This window comes from Ostrea edulis, chromosome 8 (genome assembly GCF_947568905.1).
Source record: "Ostrea edulis chromosome 8, xbOstEdul1.1, whole genome shotgun sequence".
Classification (NCBI taxonomy): Eukaryota; Metazoa; Mollusca; class Bivalvia; order Ostreida; family Ostreidae; genus Ostrea; species Ostrea edulis.
Genome location: NC_079171.1, coordinates 71,417,072 through 71,440,992, shown reverse-complemented (window position 1 = coordinate 71,440,992; position 23,921 = coordinate 71,417,072). Strand labels below are relative to the sequence as shown.

Below are 23,921 nucleotides of genomic sequence, written 5' to 3'. Positions count from 1 at the left end.
GTTTCTAAATTGAGGTAAGCTACTAACAATGAAGTTAACTTGTTACTTGATGTTTCAATAGTTTTGTTTAAATTCAGCGTTTTCATAGTCGCACTATGGTTTAATTAGTAAACACAAGTACACACTGAAGATTGTCAAATGATATTTGTTATATGTGAATTGTTCGGTAATCTCTGTATACTGAATTCATTTCTACACATTCTGCCTTTAACCTGAACAAGATGTATAGTTTAAGGCGGGTTCAACCTGTGACAGGGTAATTCATCTCTCATTTAGACACCAGGCTTTATCTCCGGCGTGTACGTGTCTACCCTTCATTTATTTTCTTAAGTTGACCACTGTTCGTTATATTCATTTTTTCGTATTCAAACTGATTGTAAATATTGTAAGGTGAGCTCAGAGTCCCTGTAACAAAGTATCTATACAACTTTTAAAGATGTATTAAAATTGAAGATTGATTAGATTTAGTGATTTACTGAGTATTTCCTTGTTCCATTGAACGCCCAGGTCTTGATGTTCTGGGGTAATGCAATCTGAAATGTCAAGAAAAAATCAACTGTGAGCAGTAAGCGCCTGTCTCTAGGCTAACTCAAGTTTCATGAAATTACATTCAACTGTGTCAACTGAAATTGTTCTTTTTTTAAAAAGTTTACACCATATGACATTGATCTATATATAAAAGAAAAATATGTATTTGTGACAGAATAACACATCAAGTAAAATATTGAAAGACGCATGTTTTACATTTACTGCAAAATGGTGTCATCAATGGGAACATTAGTGCACTGCAACATATGAATTGCTTTAACTGAAAAAATAAATTCGAGCTTTGAAATGTTTTAAAGACCATGATTATTTGGTAAAACTTACCATCTTTATTGCCGTCAAATATTGAGATGGAGCCTGCAAATAATTCAATAAAGTATATACAATATAACCCAATCGACCTTCCTTTTTATGCCACATTATGTCAGGTATAATAATGACAGTTACAAAATAATAATGGTAGCGATTTCAAGCGGAAGTGCATTCAATTTATGTGAGAATTCACCCCCTCGAGCAAAAAAAAAATGGTTTGTTGACAATCAAGGTCTAATAATACGGATCAGGGGAGTCAAGAACCGAATCTTAAATGTACTTTCTACTGTCAATACATAGTGAAATACTTACCTGAAAGAAGCTAACACATGTTAAAATCAACGTGATATAAATACTGATGTCATAGTGGGAAGCTCCTGTACACATGGAAAGGGATACATTGACTACAGGAATACATTTATATTGGAAACATACAAGCTAAGGTACCTTACAATCATGCATGTCTTCATATTAATCTAGATTATTACACAAACGTAAATTTACATACACATCCATGGTGTATAGGTGCCCCTTTGAAGAAGCTGCTCGTGTTTACGAACTATTTTCTTCTTGTCCCGAATTCCACATGTACGTCCATTTTGCAGATTTCTTTTTCTTATTGCGTCATTTATAGTTGTTCTAATCCAGCTGAAATAGTAAGGGTTTTAATACAGACAATTTGATGCCAACGGTAAAAGTTGTTTGTGAAAGATACAGAGATGCAAGGTGAAGATAACGAACAGTGATCAATCTCATAACTCCTACAAGCAATACAAAATAGATAGTTGGGCAAACACGGACCCCTGGACACACCAGAGGTGGGATCAGGTGCCTAGGAGGAGTAAGCATCCCCTGTTGACCGGTCACACCCGCCGTGAGACCCATATCCTGATCAGGTAAACGGAGTTATCCTCAGTCAAATCAGTGTGCCAAGAACGGCTTAACAATCGGTATGAAACACGTCAGACAGCATTTGAGCCAATGCGAGGTTGTATTGACGAACTAGATCGTTATAACGACCATAGAATTTGCGAAATGCTGACTTCAATCGAGACTGTTGAAATCCCTGTACCATCAACTTGTTTGTCAGTAGCTTACCTCGATTTAAAAACTGACTATACCCAGAACAAGCTCTTGCATATCGAATCAGTTGAGATATATAAACACCATAAGCAGGTGATAATGGAATATTGCTACATAAATGTGGGAAGTTGACGATGGAGAAGCTGAAATAATCTCGTTTGTCATACAGTTGAATTGTCAGTTTGCCGTTAATGTCTACTTTCAATAAAATATCTAAGTATGAAGCAGAAGTGGACGACTCTGTGGTGTCCTTTATTTCGAGCTCATAGGGATATATCAAATATCAGAAATTAATTCACAATTGATAATGAGTCCCCATAATAAGATGTTTTTCACGAATCACATTGTTTCTGTATCTACTTCTGTTTCCTATGAATTTGTTGTCGATGCTCATGTTAATTCAGTTTATAAATATTAATAGCCTACTTCAAATAGCTTCCGTAATATAGTTAACCACATCGTGCGTCTACCCTCATAACGTTTGTCTTACTTGCAGTAGGATCCACAACTTCTTTCGTTCTTCAGTTCAGATATATCCAATTCATCGATAGACGCACATGAGGAAGAATTCGCTGCAAACAAAACACAATCAGTGTATCTTATGCGTTTTCATCTGATGCAAATTTAATGCTCGGAATTTTCATAAAAAAAATATTTTCATTTGAAAATTGATTGAAAGCAGTGTCTGTGCATTGTTAATGTCTTAAAGTATGTATTTCTGGTTCGTATTTACGTTTCCCTCTAAATGTATTTTGTTTAATGTCCTAATTGAGAGTTTTTGCACTATATTGAATCATCAACACATCCAAGTTGCTGTAAAATGCTGTAAAATTTGACCTATGTACGTCGTAACAGTGATTTTATTTCCATTGAACCTGTTTAAGGTCATATCTAAAAGAACAGAGATAGTCAGTAATAGTGTGACATGCTTATCAAAGAGCAACCATCACCTACATCAGATTGTTAGGTTTAGATCGACTCGACAATTTGACCTTGATTTCCTAATTGAAATACAAAAGCCCTCATCACAAGGCTAGTGTAAATTGTTTTATTGTTAATAACAATACAAGTATTGATTGTACGATTAGTTAATTGTAAGAACTGGTAGGATTTGAACAATCTAAAGACGATTGTTAATACTACCGCCGTTATGGTGTAGAAGCAAAATGACACCCTGATTACAATTTATCATATTTCTGAATGATACTACATAACATACCTGTCACATTTACCCCACACGAAGGCACTATGCACCGATCCCAAACCACTTTTCTGTTCGTTGTCAAGCACCACGGTTCGTCAGAATCAAAATCTCTGCAATAATTATCACGAGCCCCGGGGTAGGATCCGTAGCTGTGTCTGTGTGGATACTGTTTGTCCCACGCCTGGCACTCAAACCCTCGCTCTGTCACGTTTTGTGTTCCAAGATAACTAACTTCAGGGATTTTACAATCTGAAATTTACAGCAAAACCGATTCTTAGGATTCTTTACAACATCCAAGAATATCGTTATATGAATATTTTCTAAGATATTGGTGTTTCTCTCTTCCTCCATATCACATATTTACCTGCTGTTTAATATCAATGTGCGGTGTCAATGTGAACATACACATATTTACCTTTTGTTTAATATCAATGTGCGATGTCAATGTGAACATGTAATTGGTATATGTGTGGTGCCTGTCTGATTTTATCGTTACTAATTGTTTATCAGTATGTAAACATTTACATATATAAGTATCGTAGTATATTAATATTATAAATATAAACTTTGCGTTTTTATCGTTTTAGTTTATATAAACATGTATGTTAAAGTATAGATGCAGCTATACATCAAATCCAGGTATATTATAAGTATATGTATATGCAAATATACATAAAATTCATGTATGTTATTATGCGTATGTATTTTGTAAACTTCTCTTTTTATGACAAACATCTAGATGCAATGTCGCAGTTTGTATGCATGCAGGCCTGCTACATACTATTATATTTAATATATGTAAGCTTGTTGGATGTATGCGATTTGTGATTTTGCATCTATTCTGTATTTTCATTAATTAATTAAATCTATATGTTTTGTAATTAAGTATACCACTTCTTATGGTTAATATTTTATCTGTCATACAATTTTAACATAAGTACTAACTCACCACTTATTACATTATGCATTTTCAGTTTTATACACATAATACATACTATCGAATAATAATTATGGAGCCATGTCGTGCTATAAGCTGGATCTAGCTACAGAAACATGGTACAGGGTATGAGGTGTAGCACCTGATGACGACCTCAAAATTCTTGCCTAATGACGATCTCAAAATTGTTGTATGGCAAAATTTATAATTAATAACTAATAACTAGTAGCACTCTATTATCAAATTTTCTTTGGCAACCCTACCCTAATTCTTTTCTGTATATATTTTAGTTATTTCACATGTATATACATACCTACATTCCTATTACTATTACCTGTTACTAATATTACTAATTATGTAATAATTATGGTATATTGATTTCGGTGTATCTTGATTTATTTGGACGAAGGACGGAGACTCATGCGATTACTAATTATTACATTCTGTAATTAATTATAAATAAAAAAATATTTTAATTATTTAATTTTAATTTACTTATATTTTTTTAAATTTTAATTTATTGAATAAATTAAATAAAAATTATTATTAAATTTATTATATAAATAAAAAATATGATTAATTTTTTGCTTTTTATTTAGTTTTGTAAAATATAAGTTACTTCTTTATTTCATTATGATTTATGACATACGACCACATGTATGTGTCCGGCCATCAAAAGACAGTACCACAGTCATCAGACGTGTTGGTACACGATGGTCCTTATTTATTTATATTTATTTATTTTTAAAACCATGGGACAGCCCATACGTCCCATACGGAGCATATGTATGTTACTACAACACACTTCAACTTCACTATGTTGGTGCATTTGGGAGGTGTTGGAGGGTGAGGCTGGATCGCAATGAGATGGATATTATTATGGCAGATAATACAGTCACCAATCGGTTAACGATATATAGTTAACCAATCCTATGAATATCAAATAAACAAAGCATTACTTCCAAGGTGGTCCATCGAATAACGACAGTTTCTCTACACTCTTGACAGTACTTTTAAACGAGTTGAGTTACTGTAATTTATACATATAATTTACATCTTAAAAATTATTATTAGATTAAATAATAAAATTTGTTTTCCAATCTAAATATCATTATGTTAAAGTACTTTACTATTAAATTTTAATTATTCACATGTCCTTATAATTCCATTGATAATTTATGCTTATTCAGTATTGAATGCATTCATTAACTTAACCTTCTGTTTTGCTTCTTATTGATTATATCGTAGTTAACCAATCCTACGAATATCAAACAAACAATGTGAACATACACATATTTACCTGCTGTTTAATATCAATGTACAATGTCAATGTCAACATATAATTGGTATCTGTGTGGTGCCTGTCTGATTTTATTGTTACTAATTGTGTGATGTCACTGTACATACACCATTAATACATATACGTTATTCGTTTGGTTTAATTGTTATTCACTGTGTGAGGTCCTCGTTCTTTTACAATAATTTACATTGTGCCGTCACAGTGCCTGTATATACACTTACTAGTCTGTGTCATTTTAAGTCTAACGTTATTTATTATGTAGATTAAGTGTGAATTTATAGCCATTTCTTTGGAAATTCAGGGACATTCATTTCTTTTCTGTTCGTTTGCTTACCTGCCTGTCTGTCTGTTTGTTTGTGTGCTTGTATGCACACGTTTTAAACTTGATCGAATCATTACTTTTTGTCTCAGAATTTATTCATGATTTATTCAATTGAAATTGATATGCCTTTTGATATCACTACACCACAAGTCAGTCATTGCATAAAACAGATACATAATCATGTCAGCTAACAAAATATATTTAAAAACGTTTAATGCGAGTAACGAAAATAAATAATGACCTTTACTCACTTGATATGCGACAACATTTCATGAAATCAAATTTGAGAGTTTAAAAGGACGTGTTAGAAATGATGCCTTTCCTAAAAATTCCAAAAAATTTCCAAGGTCATGTCTTAGCATTTAAAATAGAACTAAAATAAATTGAAATTTAGGGTCAAATTTTTAAATCATTGACCAAAATACTTAGTTCCAAGTAAATTAATTAACCTTTTTTATCTTAATCACGGTTCTGTTTTGAAAAAAAAATATCAATCAAATTAAAAAAAAAGTATTTAAAATGCTATTTCAATTATTTCCAAATCTCAACTATTTGCATCATCAATTATAAACTGAAATACATGCATCTGGGCATATAAATAGAAATTACTTTGTATGAAACAAGAACTGTAGTATGATGCAGATTTAGAACGTTTTGATTAATCAATCCTTCTGCCAAAAATATAGTTCCTCTCCTACAATTTCAAAATTTAAATGAAGACAAAATGCTTTGACTTGATGAGGTACAGCTATAGATGCGTGGTATGTTTGCACCAGTGAGGCTTAGTTGTAGCATTATGTGCAGTTGTGCTCGGAGGTTTTGGAGTTAATATCCTTAAGTAGGGGATTTTAACATTATGAGTTTGAACTTGGAAAGTGATATACTTTAAAAAAAAAAGAAGACTTTGGTCGCATGGGTGGGGTATGCCTTTTCCCATATGCATATTTCCCGTGACAATGCCTTTCATAACATATCTTTTTTTACCGTACGTCCTTATATTTTGACATGATGATGAAATATATTTACCAAAGCCATCACGTTGGGTTGCATAAGTGCTATGCATTTTATATATCATATGTACAATCATTATAACAGGACCCATCATTTAGTATATAAATTGTTTTACAGCCATTTTGGACATCTTTGTTTCACAAATACATATTTTACTCGCATGCAACGCTTGTCAATGGTGTGGTTTAATAGGTACTTAATGCGTAATGCAGGCGTGAGTATACCGTTACTTAATTATTGGCTTTTATGATGTATTATTGATGTGTGTTATCAACATGGTTTTATCTTTACTTAATTCGTGGTGTGATATCTCATTACTCTGTGGTATCTCATTACTGTTATATCTCATTACTCTTTGATATCTTATTACTCTGTGATATTAGTGTGGAATCCATGTTGTGCTGTTACTTTCAAGTATCAGTTTAGTTTTATCGTTACTGACTTTTTGGTGTTCGATTTATTTTTATTAATGCGTGATATCAGTGTGGTTTTATTGTTACTTAATTTGTGATATCCGTGATGTTTCAACACCGTGTTATATCAGTACGCTATTGTTCCTGTGTTTGTAATGCCAGTTTGGGTCTATTGCTATTGTTTGTGAAATTCATCAAATGTACGCCTTTAATATAAGGTGAAGATAACGAACAGTGATATGATTATACGTCAATTACCTTAACTTTAGTGTCCGTGTGCTTCACATATTTACTGATTCAATGTAATCTTAACTTTAGTGTCCGTGTGCTTCACATTTTGACTGATTCAATGTAACCTTAACTTTAGTGTCCGTGTGCTTCACATTTTGACTGATTCAATGTAACCTTAACTTTAGTGTCCGTGTGATTGACATATTGACTGACGCAATGTAACCTTAACTTTAGTGTGTGTGCTTCACATTTTGACTGATTCAATGTAACCTTAACTTTAGTGTCCGTGTGCTTCACATATTGACTGATTCAATGTAACCTTAACTTTAGTGTGTGTGCTTCACATTTTAACTAGACGGATAGCCTTGTCTTTACTGTTTGTATTTCATATAGAGACTTCAAGTGATGCCGGGTAACCTTGGCTTTACTGCCGTGTTTCACACTGTTTGCCTGCTGGTGATGACGTATCACATTGACTGCACTTTTTTTTCCTCACATCGAATTTGTATTATAACGTGTTAACTTAACATTTTTGTAGGGCGTTTCTGGTATGTACAAGGGTCCGTGTTTACCATATACTTATATTTGTATTTTGTTTTAGAGTTATGACACCCATCACAGTTCGTTATATTCGCCTGTTCATGCTGTCAGTAGCTGATATTGCGGTGTCGACGGGAAACCTTACTTATGCTGTAGTATAACATGTTGAAGTACTTACCGACAAGATAAGTAACTGGGAGACTTCTATTATCGTCCAAATACGGGGAAGCGTTCCTTGGTGCATTTTCTGAATAAAGAAAGAAGAAAACAAATTAAGAAAAGATTATAATCGTGTTCTGTGTTTGATTGATTAATATTTATTTAACAAACGAGTAAAACTTTCAAAGTCATGACATTTTGTATAAATTACATTATATTGTGAATCTAATGGTGTACTAACCGCTCTGTCTTGTATGTGATGTGTTGCTGCCTATTTGGCATGTCGAATCAAAGTAAAAAGCATCATTGATGAAAACAAGTATATTTTATATTGATTAAAACATTGTGAAGAGAAATTAAGGTTGAAGGAATAAAATTTTAAATTAAAAAAAACTGATAACTATGCCTCACAGTTGTACTGTTCAATTCCGATGTGCTGGAGCTCTCTCTGTAGTCGTCTGACAACAAAGCTCTTGTCATATTCTGTGATTGTTTCATCAGTGACCTCCATCAATTTTGACAACTTGCAGTTTGCAAACACGGACATTGACCTAGGTTTTAAAACATTTTCAAATAACATGAATATGTCGTAGCTTTTTTCATATTTCCAGAAACATATGACATGCGTTGGCATTACTTCAACACTTATAGTTACTATATAAGTACAATCTTCTCGAGAGGCATTTTAAGCAATATGTCTGTTAGTCTACGGGGGTCCCTACAGTCCAATACCTAAGTCTCCGTTACTAGCTTGAAAATACGGATGCATAATTAATTGCTGGGATAAAATTTAGAAATTAATTCCAAAATTAAAGATTATCTCCCTCATGCATAGCTCTGATCCTAGAATGAATCTGGCACCAGTCTTTGGTACTCTGAAGAGACATTATTTGTCGAAATGCCCATCTGGTGAATCAAAATAGGTACCGTATCAGTTTTACATATACAATATTTTCATGAGGTCAATCCATATTTCAAACTCAGTAATGTACATCTACGAACAACGGTGTGAAACGTCCATGTGTTACTTTCTGTTGAAAATATGTGTGGATTGTAACGAATAAGATAAGCTACATTTCGTTGATATCATTCAACGAAGCACATATTACTTCATGTGTGTTGTTTTAAATGCTGCCCCCTGTTGTTTACGTCTTATGTATTCATGTCTCACCTATATAAAGATACGTCACTCGGCGTAGTTTAAGTGTCATCAATTTATAAACAACAGAACATTCACACTTAGAATAGTAGCATTGGAAGTTTACCGATCTTGATCAGTGAAAGTTTACCGATCTTGATACAGTGAAAGTTTACCGATGTTGCTACAGTGAAAGTTTACCGATGTTGCTACAGTGAAAGTTTACAGATCTTTATACAATGAAAGCTTACCTATGTTGATACAGTGAAAGTTTACCGATGTTGATAGAGTGAAAGCTTACCGATGTTGATACAGTGAAAGTTTACCGATGTTGATACAATGAATGTTTACCGATGTTGATACAGTGAAAGTTTACCGATGTTGATACAGTGAAAGTTTACAGATCTTTATACAATGAAAGTTTACCGATGTTGATACAGTGAAAGTTTACCGATGTTGATACAGCGAAAGGTTACAGATCTTTATACAATGAAAGTTTACCGATGTTGATACAGTGAAAGTTTACCGATGTTGATACAATGAAAGGTTACATATCTTTATACAATGAAAGTTTACCGATGTTGATACAGTGAAAGTTTACCGATGTTGATACAGTGAAAGGTTACAGATCTTTATACAATGAAAGTTTACCGATGTTGATACAGTGAAAGTTTACCGATGTTGATACAGTGACAGGTTACGGATCTTTATACAATGAAAGTTTACCGATGTTGATACAGTGAAAGTTTACCGATGTTGATACAATGAAAGGTTACAGATCTTTATACAATGAAAGTTTACCGATGTTGATACAGTGAAAGTTTACCGATGTTGATACAGTGAAAGTTTACCGATGTTGATACAGTAGCAGTTGTTAGAAGTCACATCATGTCCAATACTCTGAATTCTAATTCTCAGTGCATGCAAACAATTTTCGTAAAAATATTGCGAAAGTCAACATTTAAATATTAGCCACTAAAACAATGTGTGTCTTAGTATGCCAACACAGTACACGCATATGTTCGACCGTATGTTATGTCTGTCTAAAGAAAAATACTTGTTCAATTATATATGTTTCATCAGAAATGTTATACCTGCAGAACTGTTCCTTTGTTTCAGACAAGAATATGTTTTTCAGATATTTCAGACAATATTGTCCCTTTTGTATTCTCCTCGTCAAGAATTCACGCTGATTGTTCTCAAGACGGTAACCTAAAATAAATAAAACATTTAATGAGTTGCAAGGTAAATCACTTTCAACCATTAAATGGGAAAATAAAAACTCACATTTCTCAAACATTTGTTTGGAGTCGTCTGTGTGCAATGTCAGAGCTCTGGTCATGGTTCTGTGGTCTGGGCATTGTATGTTCTTGAGCTGTATTGTCTTCACAAGGCTTTGTGCTAGTCTGTTAGGAAGTAGTATATGTTTCACTTTGATTCACGTATCACAGTGACATTATCAGACCAAAACACTTAGAATATATAACTCTATATACACGTAAGTAACTATCCACGACACCCCTGTTATGCTATCGAAGACATATCATGATTTACGCTATCGATATTCCACCCATGCTAATGTATTACCATAAATGACGTAGGGGTCACAGTATATCCGGCAAATTAAAAGGTTCAGTATGTATGTCTACTACTGCTAATCACGTGACCAAACCACCTGTGTGTCCCTAATTCCGTGTGCGCATTATCGTTGATTTTATATTCTTTATGGGATTGATGATATTGATCGTTATTCGTTTTATTTACCTTTTAATCCAACATTTCGTTATCTTTTCCTTTTTCACTGATCACTGTTCGATATCATACATTTTTCATACATAACTTCCTTACCCACAGTGAAGCAGCGATGATGGCAGCAATGAGCTTAAATCTCTGTACATACACTGTAACCGGTTGTGCAAGGGCAAGAATTGGTACCTCTTTTGCAGAAATTCATCATTTACACAGATATTGTCACCTACAATGAAAAATGAAATGTCCATGTTACATAATTGTATCACAAGTGTGCTGTCACTGCTGTGTGTATTTACTGTGATAACGATGGCGATGCTATTGGACACGTTCGACGTATCATTGCTGTGACAATATGTATTGCAATGAAATACTGATTGATTGATTGCTTTTAACATCCCGTTTATACTTTTTCACTGGTTTCGAGACCCTGATCAGCTGTAGACGAAGCACCACAAATCAAGACCTGTGATTAACACTCGGAATCATAAGTTAGATATTCATATAATTTGTCAAAACTTACCAAGCCAACGGACACCGTATGCGAAAAAGCCGTTATTCTATATCCAATAATTGAGCATATGTCGAATGATGAAGCACTATATATATTTCCTATTAGCTTTGACTACGAATGGTTATGAGAAGTGCTCGAAGTCACGACCTGTTTCTTGCGAAACGAATTATTTACAACTGAACTATCGAGACCGATCTGAAATAATAGTAATGCTGATGATGATAATACTAATTGTAATACACATTATAATATAACATACATTACTTAAAGAGCAATAGTTATGTTGGACGTCAATCACTTCCATTATATCTGGTTTTAAATAAGAATTCATTGTCGTTACATTCCCACGTTTCCATCTTTAGTCCAATTGACATGTTGTAACTGCTTTAATGGAACTTACTGCAAATGGGAACACCACACGAGGTCCAATCCGACTGCTTTCTGGGAACACATACAGGTTCATCTGTATAAAGGTTTCTGCAATACTTTTTATCTGTTTTCACCATTTCACCATACTCTGATTCAACTGATGTTTCCTTTTTCCATTCGTTGCACACCTTCCCGTCTTTTGTCTCGTTCCGGTTTCCTTTGTAAATCTTCCCAGGAATTCGACAATCTGTACATCACATACGATACGCACTTCATTAAACATTTCTGTTATCAGATATTCATAATGAAATCAAACGTTAGCGATTAATTTGAACATATGTAGCAAAATAAGATATTTTTTTGTTATCTGATTACAAAATTGCAATTTCTTCTTTTTTTAATTGACAGAATCTCAGAACTCCTATACAAAATACAAAATTTAGCGATAGGCAAAGACGAACCTCTGAGCATATCGGAATTGGGATCCCATGTATATGAGGAGTAAGCGATTACTGTCCATAGTGTATTCATTTCACGATGAGGAAGAACTATGTGACATATATTAGATTATTTTTGTTGAGTTTGCAGAGTGGTGTTATTTCTGAGGAGAACACGAGGAAATCCGGATAGGATATCACCAAAACAGTCATTGTCAATCACGATGATCAAACCCACAGGCTTGAGAAGCTAGTGTTTACAAATATGTAATTGTTTTAGAATCCATAATTGAAGTTCCCATTATATATATAACATGAACAAGTGGATAAGGGCGTTCTGATTCTCATTAGACGTATCAAACAAATTCATAACAATGTTTTGTATATGTGTATAAACAATTTTGATACTAGTAGATTGGGGAAAAAGTACTTTTTTGTACTTGATATTCTGAATAATCATGCTATTGAATCAGAGAGTTCAAAGCAGCATATTAGGAAGATTGTGAGTTTCTTTACTTGCGCATTAACTGTAAGGTCTTAAACATTAAAATGCTAATTCATAAAATGTAGGGTTATATCATTTTTGAAATTAATTATATTTCATGTCAAATTATGATTAAATCAATGTAAACTTTTATTTAAAAAAAATGCGTTTTGTCTGGAAAAACCTAACAACCAAATTAAAGAAACACGTGACTGTGTTCCTAGTATCTACTACTTGTATCATACACCTCAATATTGAATTACTTGTAAGAAATGTGAAGACAACGAACACTGATCAATCTCATAACTCCTATAAGGAATACAAAATAGAGGTGGGATCAGATACCTAGGATGAGTAAACATTCCCTGTCGAGCGGTCACACCCGCTGTGAGCCTTAACGGTTTAGATAGTTACGAAACTATAAATGAAACAAAACGGATCAATAGTGCACAGTGGCTATTTTCACTTCGAAGCAAACAAAGGTGACTTTGCTCCTCTACTTTGAATCTCCTGCGCTACCGCCGTATTAACACTTAAAATGACGAAAAAGAACACAGAACCTTGTGAGAAAGCAACGAAAGCAACGAATTTTAACATGTACGCCTGTCTACGCTGTCAAATAACTTTACCGTTATTCAGGGATGATTAAAACATTAAACAAAAGACTGCAGAACATAATTTATGAGCTTTTTATAATCAAAATGTGTCTAATAGAAATTCAACCGATTTTAGGACATATGCTACGTTTCTCTGAAATAATTTTTCATCTCCTCGATATGAAGAATTCTTACATGGTTTCCAAACTCGTTTAAAGTGCTGTAAATATGTCACCAAAAGTTGAATTTAATAAAATTTGCGCTATATTATATATTTCAGTAATAACACAAGTATTCAATTATTTAACCTCAAAGTAGACACATGAATATGTAATTGTGGTAATTAAATAATTATTGTCTTGCACGACAATAATTCTTCTTTATACATATCTCTACACTAAAAGCAGTCATTTTATGTAGTTTTATCAGGTTTATTTTGTTTGTCTTTTTTTTTTTACAAAATATTTTTATTAATCGGTAATACATATTTCTTTGCCCTGAGAGATTTTGAGCGAAACATGGTTGTCATCACTTTCACAGCTAATATGCCCCATTTAAATGTGTATGGTAGTAACACGATACTTTAGATATCGGCATGAGTAGCTCAGTGGTTAGATCACCTAACTAGTAATGCAAAAGACCCAGGTTCAATACTGAATTGTGTTAAAGATTTGTCTCACCTTCTTTGCTACAGTGAAATATCATTTATATAACTTACTGCAGTACATAGCAGCTGACTTTACAATTTTACTTGCCAGAAAAAAGGAACTATCAAAATATGTTAACTCTAGAGTAAAACCTGGGAATTTGGTAGAAACAAATAGCGCGCAAGTGAATTATATCTGATATGTCACAAAAATATTAATTTAGAAATTTGTATGCCTTTAATTGAAACTTACAATTTCTATCATTCTTGGTTAAAGAATATTTATTTATGTTTTGGAAAGAAGCCAAGTTCATTATCATGGAAATCGGTAATGAATAAATACTAAAGTTGACATTGGGACCATTTGGAATCATTTTCTTAATATGGGCTCTTTGGTTATCAATTATTAAAATTAGAATGTATAGGTAGTACTTGATTATATCTTCTCAGATATGGTGTAGATAAATGTACCATAACATCAGTATTATCACAATTTTACAGTTATGTAACTAACAATTATGCTGCGTGTATTTTGCAAGCCCTATGAAACTTGATTGCAGTATAATGACAGTCGTTTGAATCAAGGTAATACTATTATTGTTTTAGGTCTATGGGTATAATGCTGTAATGACCTGAAAACAATTTGTGAAACAAAGAAATGCTCATCTTCCATTGCCGTGATTGTGTGACAGGTGGAGCAGAGGAACGATTCAAAAATATTTGACAGGACTGATAATTCAATTTAGGACCCGTAGTCTGGTACTCTACCCAATGACCAATCCATGCTAATGTCCATGGTCCATCTGCTACATTGATGCCATCTTATTCATTTATTAATTCATTTATTTTATATGGAAATTTGACAGTAAAATAAAAAAAGCTTGATATTCACCCCCAAGAAAGTGCTACAATACATGTTAGAGATATTAAGTGCATGCATTGTTATACATTCGATTATGTACATGTAATTATATTTGTTAAAACATTTTTAGATGAATTTTCATGTTTTTATTGATATGGTATTACTTCAATTTCTAGAATGATTTCAACATCTTGATATCAAAAAGATGACAAATAGTTGTCGACAAAGTTGCTTGGTTGAGTATTAGTACCTGTGTCGGATTAATATGGGAAGCCTTCAGAATGACCTTTTAGCAATTCGGTTTTTTTTTTGTAAAATGGGAGGGAAACTACGATAAAGAATATGTATGTTGAAGGCATCAACCTTGGAGTTTGATATGATATGATGTAAATAACTTAACCTAGCTGGTCACATACAAAGGTCAATTATATAAAAATCGTACAGGGTCGACAGATTTATAAATGCATTATCAATGAAGGTTTGACTCATATAGATGTTGTGGTAGCATTGTTTTGATATTATCTGTCTCAATGCTACTATAATTTCTTTTTACTACTTTTATAACATGTTGTATCATTTTTATTGTGTGCAGCGCTTTAGAGTGGTTATTTATAGTCATATAGGACGCTATATAAATAAATATTACTAGTATCATCATTCTTCTTATTATTATTATAGCTGAAGGCGGGCGTGACCGGTTGACAGGGGATATTTACTCATCCTAGGTACCTGGTCCCACATCTGCTGTGTCCAGGGGTCCGTGTTTGTCCAACTATCTATTTTGTATTGTTTGTAGGAGTTATGAGATTGATCACTGTTCGTTATCATCACCTTTCATAGGATTATAGTTTATAGGAAATTACACTCTGAAAAGTTGAAAATCTACACATGACTATCTCTCTCTCTCTCTCTCTCTCTCTCTCTCTCTCTCTCTCTCTCTCTCTCTCTCTCTCTCTTGAGAAAATCCAGATATAATTATCTAAAATCAGAAGATGGGAATCAATAATGACAATGACGGATACTGACCTTTATGAACTGTAAATGTGTTTGTGTACTAATGGACCCAGAATGTGTCATCTTTAAACGTATGACCTGAAGTCGCAACCTTATTTTTCACACAAATGCGAAAAAAGGTATGTCCTACTATTTGTTTTGTAATATCTATGTTTTGTGAGAGTAGCCACTATTTGGTTTATTTACATTTTCAGCAAATGTGATGTTTATTTAGATATGAAATATTGTTTGAAATTGTGTTATCTTCTTTCTTACCACACTGTATATCTGACAGCTGAAGTATGTCGAGCCGTTTTCCTTTCATGTTTACCGGGTCACTGCATATTGGGACCCTCCCGAAAAATTCCATATTCAAGTTCTGCATGCGACGGAAGTACAGCAGCCATTTCATATTACAGTCGCAGATCAACGGATTATTATGTATATACCTGGAAAATATTTCATATCAAAGGGTCAGTACAAATATGGTAGCATTCAAATGCCCGGCGAGGTTTATATGTTTATGTAGCTATGGTAGGATGCATTTAATATGAGGCGTTTAAATTTCTTTGGATAAACTTTATAAAAAAGACAAAAGAAAGAACACGAATAATCAAACGTAGAAAGTATTTCATGTACAGTGAAACTTTTCTAAACCGGCCAGCTGTCGGACCGACAAAAACGGCCGGTTTAGAGGAGTGGCCGGTATACCGAGAATTTAGCATTTATAGAGACATTTCAGCTCATTTTTTATTAAATATTCCATTGACATACCACAAACCAAATAATATGGTGTTCAAGGACTATTATTTCACTATTGGAAATAAAACAAAAATTTACTAACATGTTTATTTTCAATTTATAGCACTAAAACTAATTAAACATGAATAAACATTTTTATATTGACATGCATAGATAATGGAAAACAGTCCGTTTAAATAAAACTGCATTTGATATATGTATTGAAATTTGTAGACTAGCAGCATTTATATAGAATTTCGGCTTATGTTTTAATAAACAACACAAACACATAGCCATTTGATTGCTGCAATTGATACACAGAGTAGGTACTGCTCACTTTTATATGGGGATCTATGATCAATTATCGGTGGAGATCAAACTAGTCCGCTTGTACCTACAGGTAATTATTACAAAAAAGAGTATTGCTGCAATCATCTAATTTAATATATATATTTAAAAATTTATAACAAGATACATAAAGAAAACACAGAGGCCTATTATTGGAATTTCTCTTACCTATAAAAATCCTGTTTACGTCCATTGCTTATATCGTTAACAAATTTGTTTTGACATTTTTGAAAGGTACAGTAGTAAATATATAATTTTAATTTAGATGCTTCTTAGGAATTTTAAGTCTATTGAAACCCCCCAAAACTCATTTATCTATTGAAAAGTATCATTAACAGTCATGGGTTTGTTGTTTATTAACTACCGCTTATATCCATGGTGCAACAATATGGCGTATTGATTGTATTCATTCAATATATGCATATCTGTTTATAACATTTCGTACAGAAATTTGAAAGGGTCTCTTGGATTAGCCAAGCACCAATTAACACCCTGGAGAGCACAGGTAAACTATAGAACTTATAGAGGCCACTCGTGATTTTCACACCTCCGGTCGATAATTTCCCACCTGGCCGGTAGGTCAGTCATTTTTCACACCTGGCCGGTCTTAATCACCCCTCTGGTCAAAATTGTCTGGTCTTCAAATAGTGGTCGGTATTATAAGGGTAATTTACACATGTTTGTTAACAATAGTACTTTAAAAAGTGGCCGATGTCCGGTTTTCAGGGGTGGTCGGTTTTGTGAGACTTTCTTTGTAAGGAAATGGTAAGGTTTCTGCCAGGACTTTGAAAATCGGCCGATATTCAGGGAGAACCGGTTTTCTGAGGGGCCGGTTTGGAGAAGTTTCACTGTATAACGAACCATTTCGAAGAAACCTTCCGTAGACGGATTCCAAATTCTAATGTTTATGATTCTTCTAATCACATCAGTGAAAGTAGATATGTAGTAATAGTATGTATTTTCTTCGGATGTTGAACATGTGATAATTGAGTTTAAATTGCATCCACCAAAAGGTGAATGACATACACCGGGATACATCTAGGCATTTGCGAGCAAAGCAATTGTAATGTTACATGGAAAACAACACAAGCAAGTCACGGCAACGTATGTAGCGGAATATGTATCTCCCGATATTAACATATGGGTCAATGCATTGATATTCTGAAAGGGATCTACATCAAGGGAAACGGTTTACATCAAGGTGAAATATGTTTAAATTCTATAACTCTGGAATTCAATAAACTCAGACCTTTCAGCAATATGTTTGCTGACTAAGTGATATAGTTAAATTATGAGTTTTATTCAACAGTATGTTGTGTCTAGTCGACTGCAGGTTGGTGTTTGTAATTTCACCGGAAGCTCTGCATTTAGAAATAAATAATCCTGAGGTATCCTTGGTGTGCTTTTGCAAAAGGTAGGTAGTTGATCACGATGGAGAACATAGAATGGGCTTCAAATGAGACCAAATGCAAAATTGCAGCTTGAAAGCAAGTATTAATTAAAGTTTCGGCATGATATTTGTATATCTTGCAACATTTGAAAGCGTATTTGATGTGATACAAACAGTTAGATTCATTGTAAGGTAAATTACTAAGGATACATGCGCATCACTCCTCCTAGGCACATAGCCCCACCTCTGACATGTCCATAGTCCGTGTTTACCCAATTCTCTATTAAATATTGCTGATAATAATTATCAGATTGATCAGTATTCGTTATGTTCGCATTTCATTTACCCTTCTAGTATGTACCTCTGCTGCCCGATTATACCTGTCCTTTCTTGAATATAAGCAATAATGCTACAATATTGGCTGAAGCGTTGTGCAATATAAAAAGGTGTCACATTGGGGAGTCTATAGGGGATACAAGCTCTGACAGGGCGGTATAGGGCTAACGGCAGGCGTAACCGGTCGACAGGGACTGGATGTTTACTCTTCCTAGGAACCTGATCCCATTCTGGTATATACAGTGGTCCGTGTTTAAAAAAACTCTCAATTTTGTATTGCTTATATGAGTTTTATATGAGTTTTAAGTTTGATCACTGTCCCTTATCTTCACGTGTCATTGGTTGGTGTCCCACAGATTATTGTTCGAGATATCAAAGATTTGTCATATTGTAAAACTTATGCGGTGCCAATTGTGATGAACCAGAAGCGCATTTCGACAAATAATGTATCTTTTGTGATGCTCAACCGACATGTTTGAATTCCGAAATAACAATAAATATGTACAGTCAAATAATATTCAGCTTTGGTAGATAAATCAATATTCATATCGCCGTATTGAATATCATCATGTTCCTTTGAGAAAGAGTTTCGATTATTATTTAAAGAAATTAAACTTATAATTGTTTTTGATGCATACATTAATTTAAAAAAAAAAAGAATGGACGGAAAACTGCATCAATGCGCGTTTCAATATAAAATAGGGAGTTGAGCAAATACGAAACCCTGGGCACACGAAGCGTTTGATCAGGTGTAAGAGGAGTGAACATCCCCGATCGACCAGTACATGTAAATGTACCGACACATGTACATATCTACAATGCTTCATACATTATACAATTCTTTAATAACTAAGTACACCAAGCATAATCGCCACATGTCATAGTGACTTTGCACAAAACACACATTCTAATAATTAATGACGTTTCTTTGGCCTGTCTTCAAATTCTAATATCAAGATTACTATATTATTAAGTTCAAACAACTGGTAAATGTTATGTATATTCGAATTATTTTATCACACGAATTGCACTTGAAGGGTTGAAACCAGTTAAGCAATTAATTATTCACCCCACATGGAAAAGCAGGGATGCGTTACCTATGCGAACACCTGATTACCACGGACAGACTAGCCCTAGACATTCACTGTTAATTATATATGGAGTGGTGGTACATATACGCTACCAAAAGTTCGAAAATTCTCGAGTGAAACCATTAAAATCATGTTCTACGGGACCCAAACTTCACTTTTAGATACCAAGTACTTTAAGAGATCAAATTCTCGAGAAACAAATAGTGCATTTCCTTAGTAGAGAGGAAAACTCGGGGGCGTAATATCGAGAACCTCGAAAGATCGACGTTCGAGCGATCGAAATTCACTTTTGTTTACACGATATATCACAAGATATGTTGATTTGAGTAAAATATAATTTCAGATTTACTAATCTTTTTTTAAACTTACAATTAGATTTACGGCACGTCTATCTGATGTTAAAGTTACACCGTCACGACATTTGCTGTTTTCGTGGGGAGGAAATATTTGGGGCTTAGTATAAAATATTCTGGATCCTGCACTACATCTCTCGAACGTTTTCTGAAGTTTTAGAATCTAGTATAGGTACTGTAACTCAGGTTTATTTTACCCCTCTATTTTGCATATTGGATCTGTTTAAAATCAAAACGTGATTTTGAAGAACTTTATTTTTGAATGGACACTTGGAATACGATTCGGATTAACATATGTTGACTTTTAGGAAAAGTTATATAAAATACAACAGCAATAATGAATCTTACAACCAAACAAAATATCACATGTTGTGGGCGCTGTTATCAAAGTATTTTCAAGTACCCTGTGTGGTTACCAAATCAAGTGTACTTTATTAAACATGAATGACTAGAATACACACCCTTTTGTTCCGACGGTCCGATAGTCCGACGTTCCGGTAGACAGACGGACCTGTAGTCCGACGATCCGATAGTCCGACATGTTGACCATCATCAAAAAGTTTAATTAATAGAGTTAAAAAGTAGCGAATATAAAAACCAAATTGTAAATATTATACAAAATATAAAAAACCCACAAGGAACAAACACGCAAAAATGGGAAATTTTAAAACATAAAATTAAGTTACTTTCTATACATTTTTCAATCAAATCGCAGAAAAATCTTAAGAATACAATTTCAAACATTGAAAAAGAAATAAATGAAATATAATCTCTCCCACATCTCCAAATTGATATGAATAAAAAGAGAGACTTGGAGTCGCAATTAAATGACTTGTATGATAAAAAAGCAAAAGGAGCTCAAATTAGGTCACGCGCTAAGTGGATCGACAAAGGAGAAAAAACACCAAGTATTTTTTAAGTCTAGAAAAAAAGCATCAATCACAGAATGTTATTAATGAACTACAGAACGAACGAAAAGAAACTTTAACTACTGATGAAGATATTTTGAGTGAAATGTGTAATTTTTATGAAAATCTGTATGATACTAAAAATATAAATTCTTCTGACATTCAGAATTATTTAAATAATAGCAATATTAAATGTTTATCTGAGAGTGCGAGAAATAATTGTGACCAATTTCCAACTTTAGATGAATGTCGAGAAGCTGTTATGAGTATGAAACACAATAAATCGCCAGGTCTAGACGGTTTACCAACTGAATTTTATCAATGCTTTTGGGATCAGTTATCGGAACTTTTTTTTGGAATGCTTAAAGAAATTTTTTTATCAAATGAAATGTCTTTTTCCCAACGACTTGCTGTCATATCATTAATTCACAAAAAAGGAGAGAAATCCCTATTAAAAAATTACAGACCTATTAGCCTTACAAATACAGACTACAAGATAATTGCATTCATATTTGCTCGTCGTTTACAAAAAGTTGTCGATGATTACATAAGTAACGAACAGACAGCATATATAAAAGGAAGATTTATAGGAAGCAACGCACGATTGATATTAGATATTTTTGATTACTGGGAAAACAATAATCAAGAGGGCTTATTATTATTTCTCGACTTTGAGAAAGCATTCGATTCAGTTGAGTGGAATTTTCTGTTCAAAACTCTAGAAACATTTAATTTTGGAATTAATTTTATTAAATGGATTAAAATACTTTATAAAAATCCTATCTTCCGTTTAAAAAATAATGGCTGGATCTCTAGAACATGCCAGATGCACAGGGGAATTAGGCAAGGCTGTCCAATTTCTGCGATTTTATACCTATTTGTTGCAGAAATTCTATCAGATAAAATCAAATCAAATAATTCGATTCACGGTTTTAAAAATAAAAACTTAGAAAATGAAATTAAAAATATTCAACATGCAGACGACATGACACTGGCTTTAAGTGATACCGATTCTCTAAAACATGCAATAAACACCATTAAAAGTTTCTGTGAATTAGCAGGGTCAAAAATAAATTTCACAAAAACAGAATGTATTTTACTCGGAAACCTGAGAAACCAGCTTGAAACAGTAGAGGGAATAAAGGTAACTAGGAAATCCGTAAAATGTTTAGGTATTCATATAGGTCAAGATAAGATTGAATGTTACAATAAAAACTGGATGAAAATATATCACGAAATTGAAATGTTATTTGAATCATGGAAGAGAAGAAAACTATCATTATTTGGAAAATGTACAATCATTAACTCATTGGCTTTATCAAAATTGACTTATGTTGCAAGCATTTTAGAATTACCCGATCCTAAGTTTATAAAAGATATCAATAGGTTGATATTTAATTTTTTATGGAATAAAAAAGATAGAATCAAAAGGAACACATTGATAGGGGATATTAAAGATGGAGGGATAGGTGTAGTCGATATAGAGTCTAAACTTAAAGCCCTAAAGGCCATGTGGATTCCACGCCTTATTACAAGTAATCATATCATTAAAAAATATGCAGAAAGTTTCAGCAAAACTTTAAATCTTGACATTGATTATTTAGTTAAGACTTCTGAAACATCAACTAACAATTATGGCATTCTTAAAAATGTTCCAGTGTTTTATAAACAGGTGTTTTCTTGCTTCAACCTTTGTCAAGACAACACAAACCAAACTCTTAACTCCACTGAAAAATTCCTTCTTCAGCCAATATGGTCAAATGCAAATTTTCTCTTCAAAGGTAAATCAATATGTTTTGATGATTGGATAAAAAGTGGAATTTTATATGTTAAAGACATTTTTAATGAGGATGGGCTATTAAAATCAGGTAAACAAATTTATGATTGTCTTACTAAGAAAACGAACTGGCTATGCGAGTATAAGATGATAAGACATATTTTCAAAAAATTTGAACTCGGATATGATTTTTCTAAAATTCCCTACATTAAAACCAAAAATATTGATAAAAATTTATGTTTACAACATAAAACTAAAATTTTCTATTCTACTTTGATAAAGCATAAATTCCAAAAACCCTCGCTTACAAGGTTAAGTAGAGAGTTCCAAATAACAGATAAAAAGGAATGGGAATCAATATTTTTATTGAAAGTTAAATACATTGAAGACAAATCTTTAGCAGAGTTTAATTATAAACTAATACACAACTTATTGAGTAATAATCTCCTTATTAGCAAATGGAACAACACTGTAACAAATAAGTGTAAACTGTGTAGAAATGAAATCGAAAACACAAAACACCTTATTTTTGATTGTATTAATGTACGACATATATGGAAGGTCGCAAGTACCTGTATTAATTTCACAATTACTTGGAAACATATTGCTGTTGGGTTTTATTTGGATAATACTGAGTTGATAAAGATATATAACTATTTGCTTTCTTTTATTGCATTTAGAATTTATAAATGTAAGATGTATTGTAGAGTTGTGCAGGTTAATGAGACGAGTGATTTTGTTATTCGTTCCATCAAGGAATACTTGAGATCGCACTGTCAAGTTCTCAGGTTTTTATATAAAACAAAAGAACAGAAGTTTTTTCAAAATTTTGTATCCAATCTATAGATATTCTTTATATCAAAATTTTTAACATAAAATTTAAACATTTTTACTACTGCTATTATATCTATGCACGCACATGTATGTATACATGTGTATATCTGTGTATTATATATACTTGTGTTATATATGAAGCCACTATTCAGAGGGTCAGTCCTCTAATAGAGCTGCCCAATGAGTCGGATATGAACTGTCGTGATATGTGTGGACTCATTGTGGCAGCGGGGCGTTTTTGAAAAACAACAATTAAAAACTTATCTTTATTATACACACACTGCCAAATATGTTTCT

At 33.1% G+C, this 23,921-nt stretch overlaps 2 protein-coding genes across 2 annotated transcripts; both read right to left on the bottom strand.

The window, feature by feature from the left end:
- Positions 1-777: 777 nt before the first annotated feature.
- On the bottom strand, positions 778-5,616 carry LOC125677973 (hepatocyte growth factor-like protein). Its single transcript, XM_056147790.1, has 6 exons — positions 5,604-5,616; positions 3,161-3,394; positions 2,432-2,513; positions 1,367-1,506; positions 871-903; positions 778-785 (listed from the first exon to the last, which is right to left on the bottom strand). Exons 1-6 carry the CDS (start codon positions 5,614-5,616, stop codon positions 778-780), a joined length of 510 nt encoding a protein of 169 aa, XP_056003765.1.
- Positions 5,617-8,414: 2,798 nt separating this feature from the next.
- On the bottom strand, positions 8,415-16,258 carry LOC130049782 (uncharacterized). The gene is made up of 6 exons (XM_056147789.1): positions 16,123-16,258; positions 11,860-12,075; positions 11,045-11,171; positions 10,484-10,602; positions 10,291-10,408; positions 8,415-8,609 (listed from the first exon to the last, which is right to left on the bottom strand). Exons 1-6 carry the CDS (start codon positions 16,256-16,258, stop codon positions 8,459-8,461), a joined length of 867 nt encoding a protein of 288 aa, XP_056003764.1. The 3' UTR covers positions 8,415-8,458.
- Positions 16,259-23,921: the final 7,663 nt, after the last annotated feature.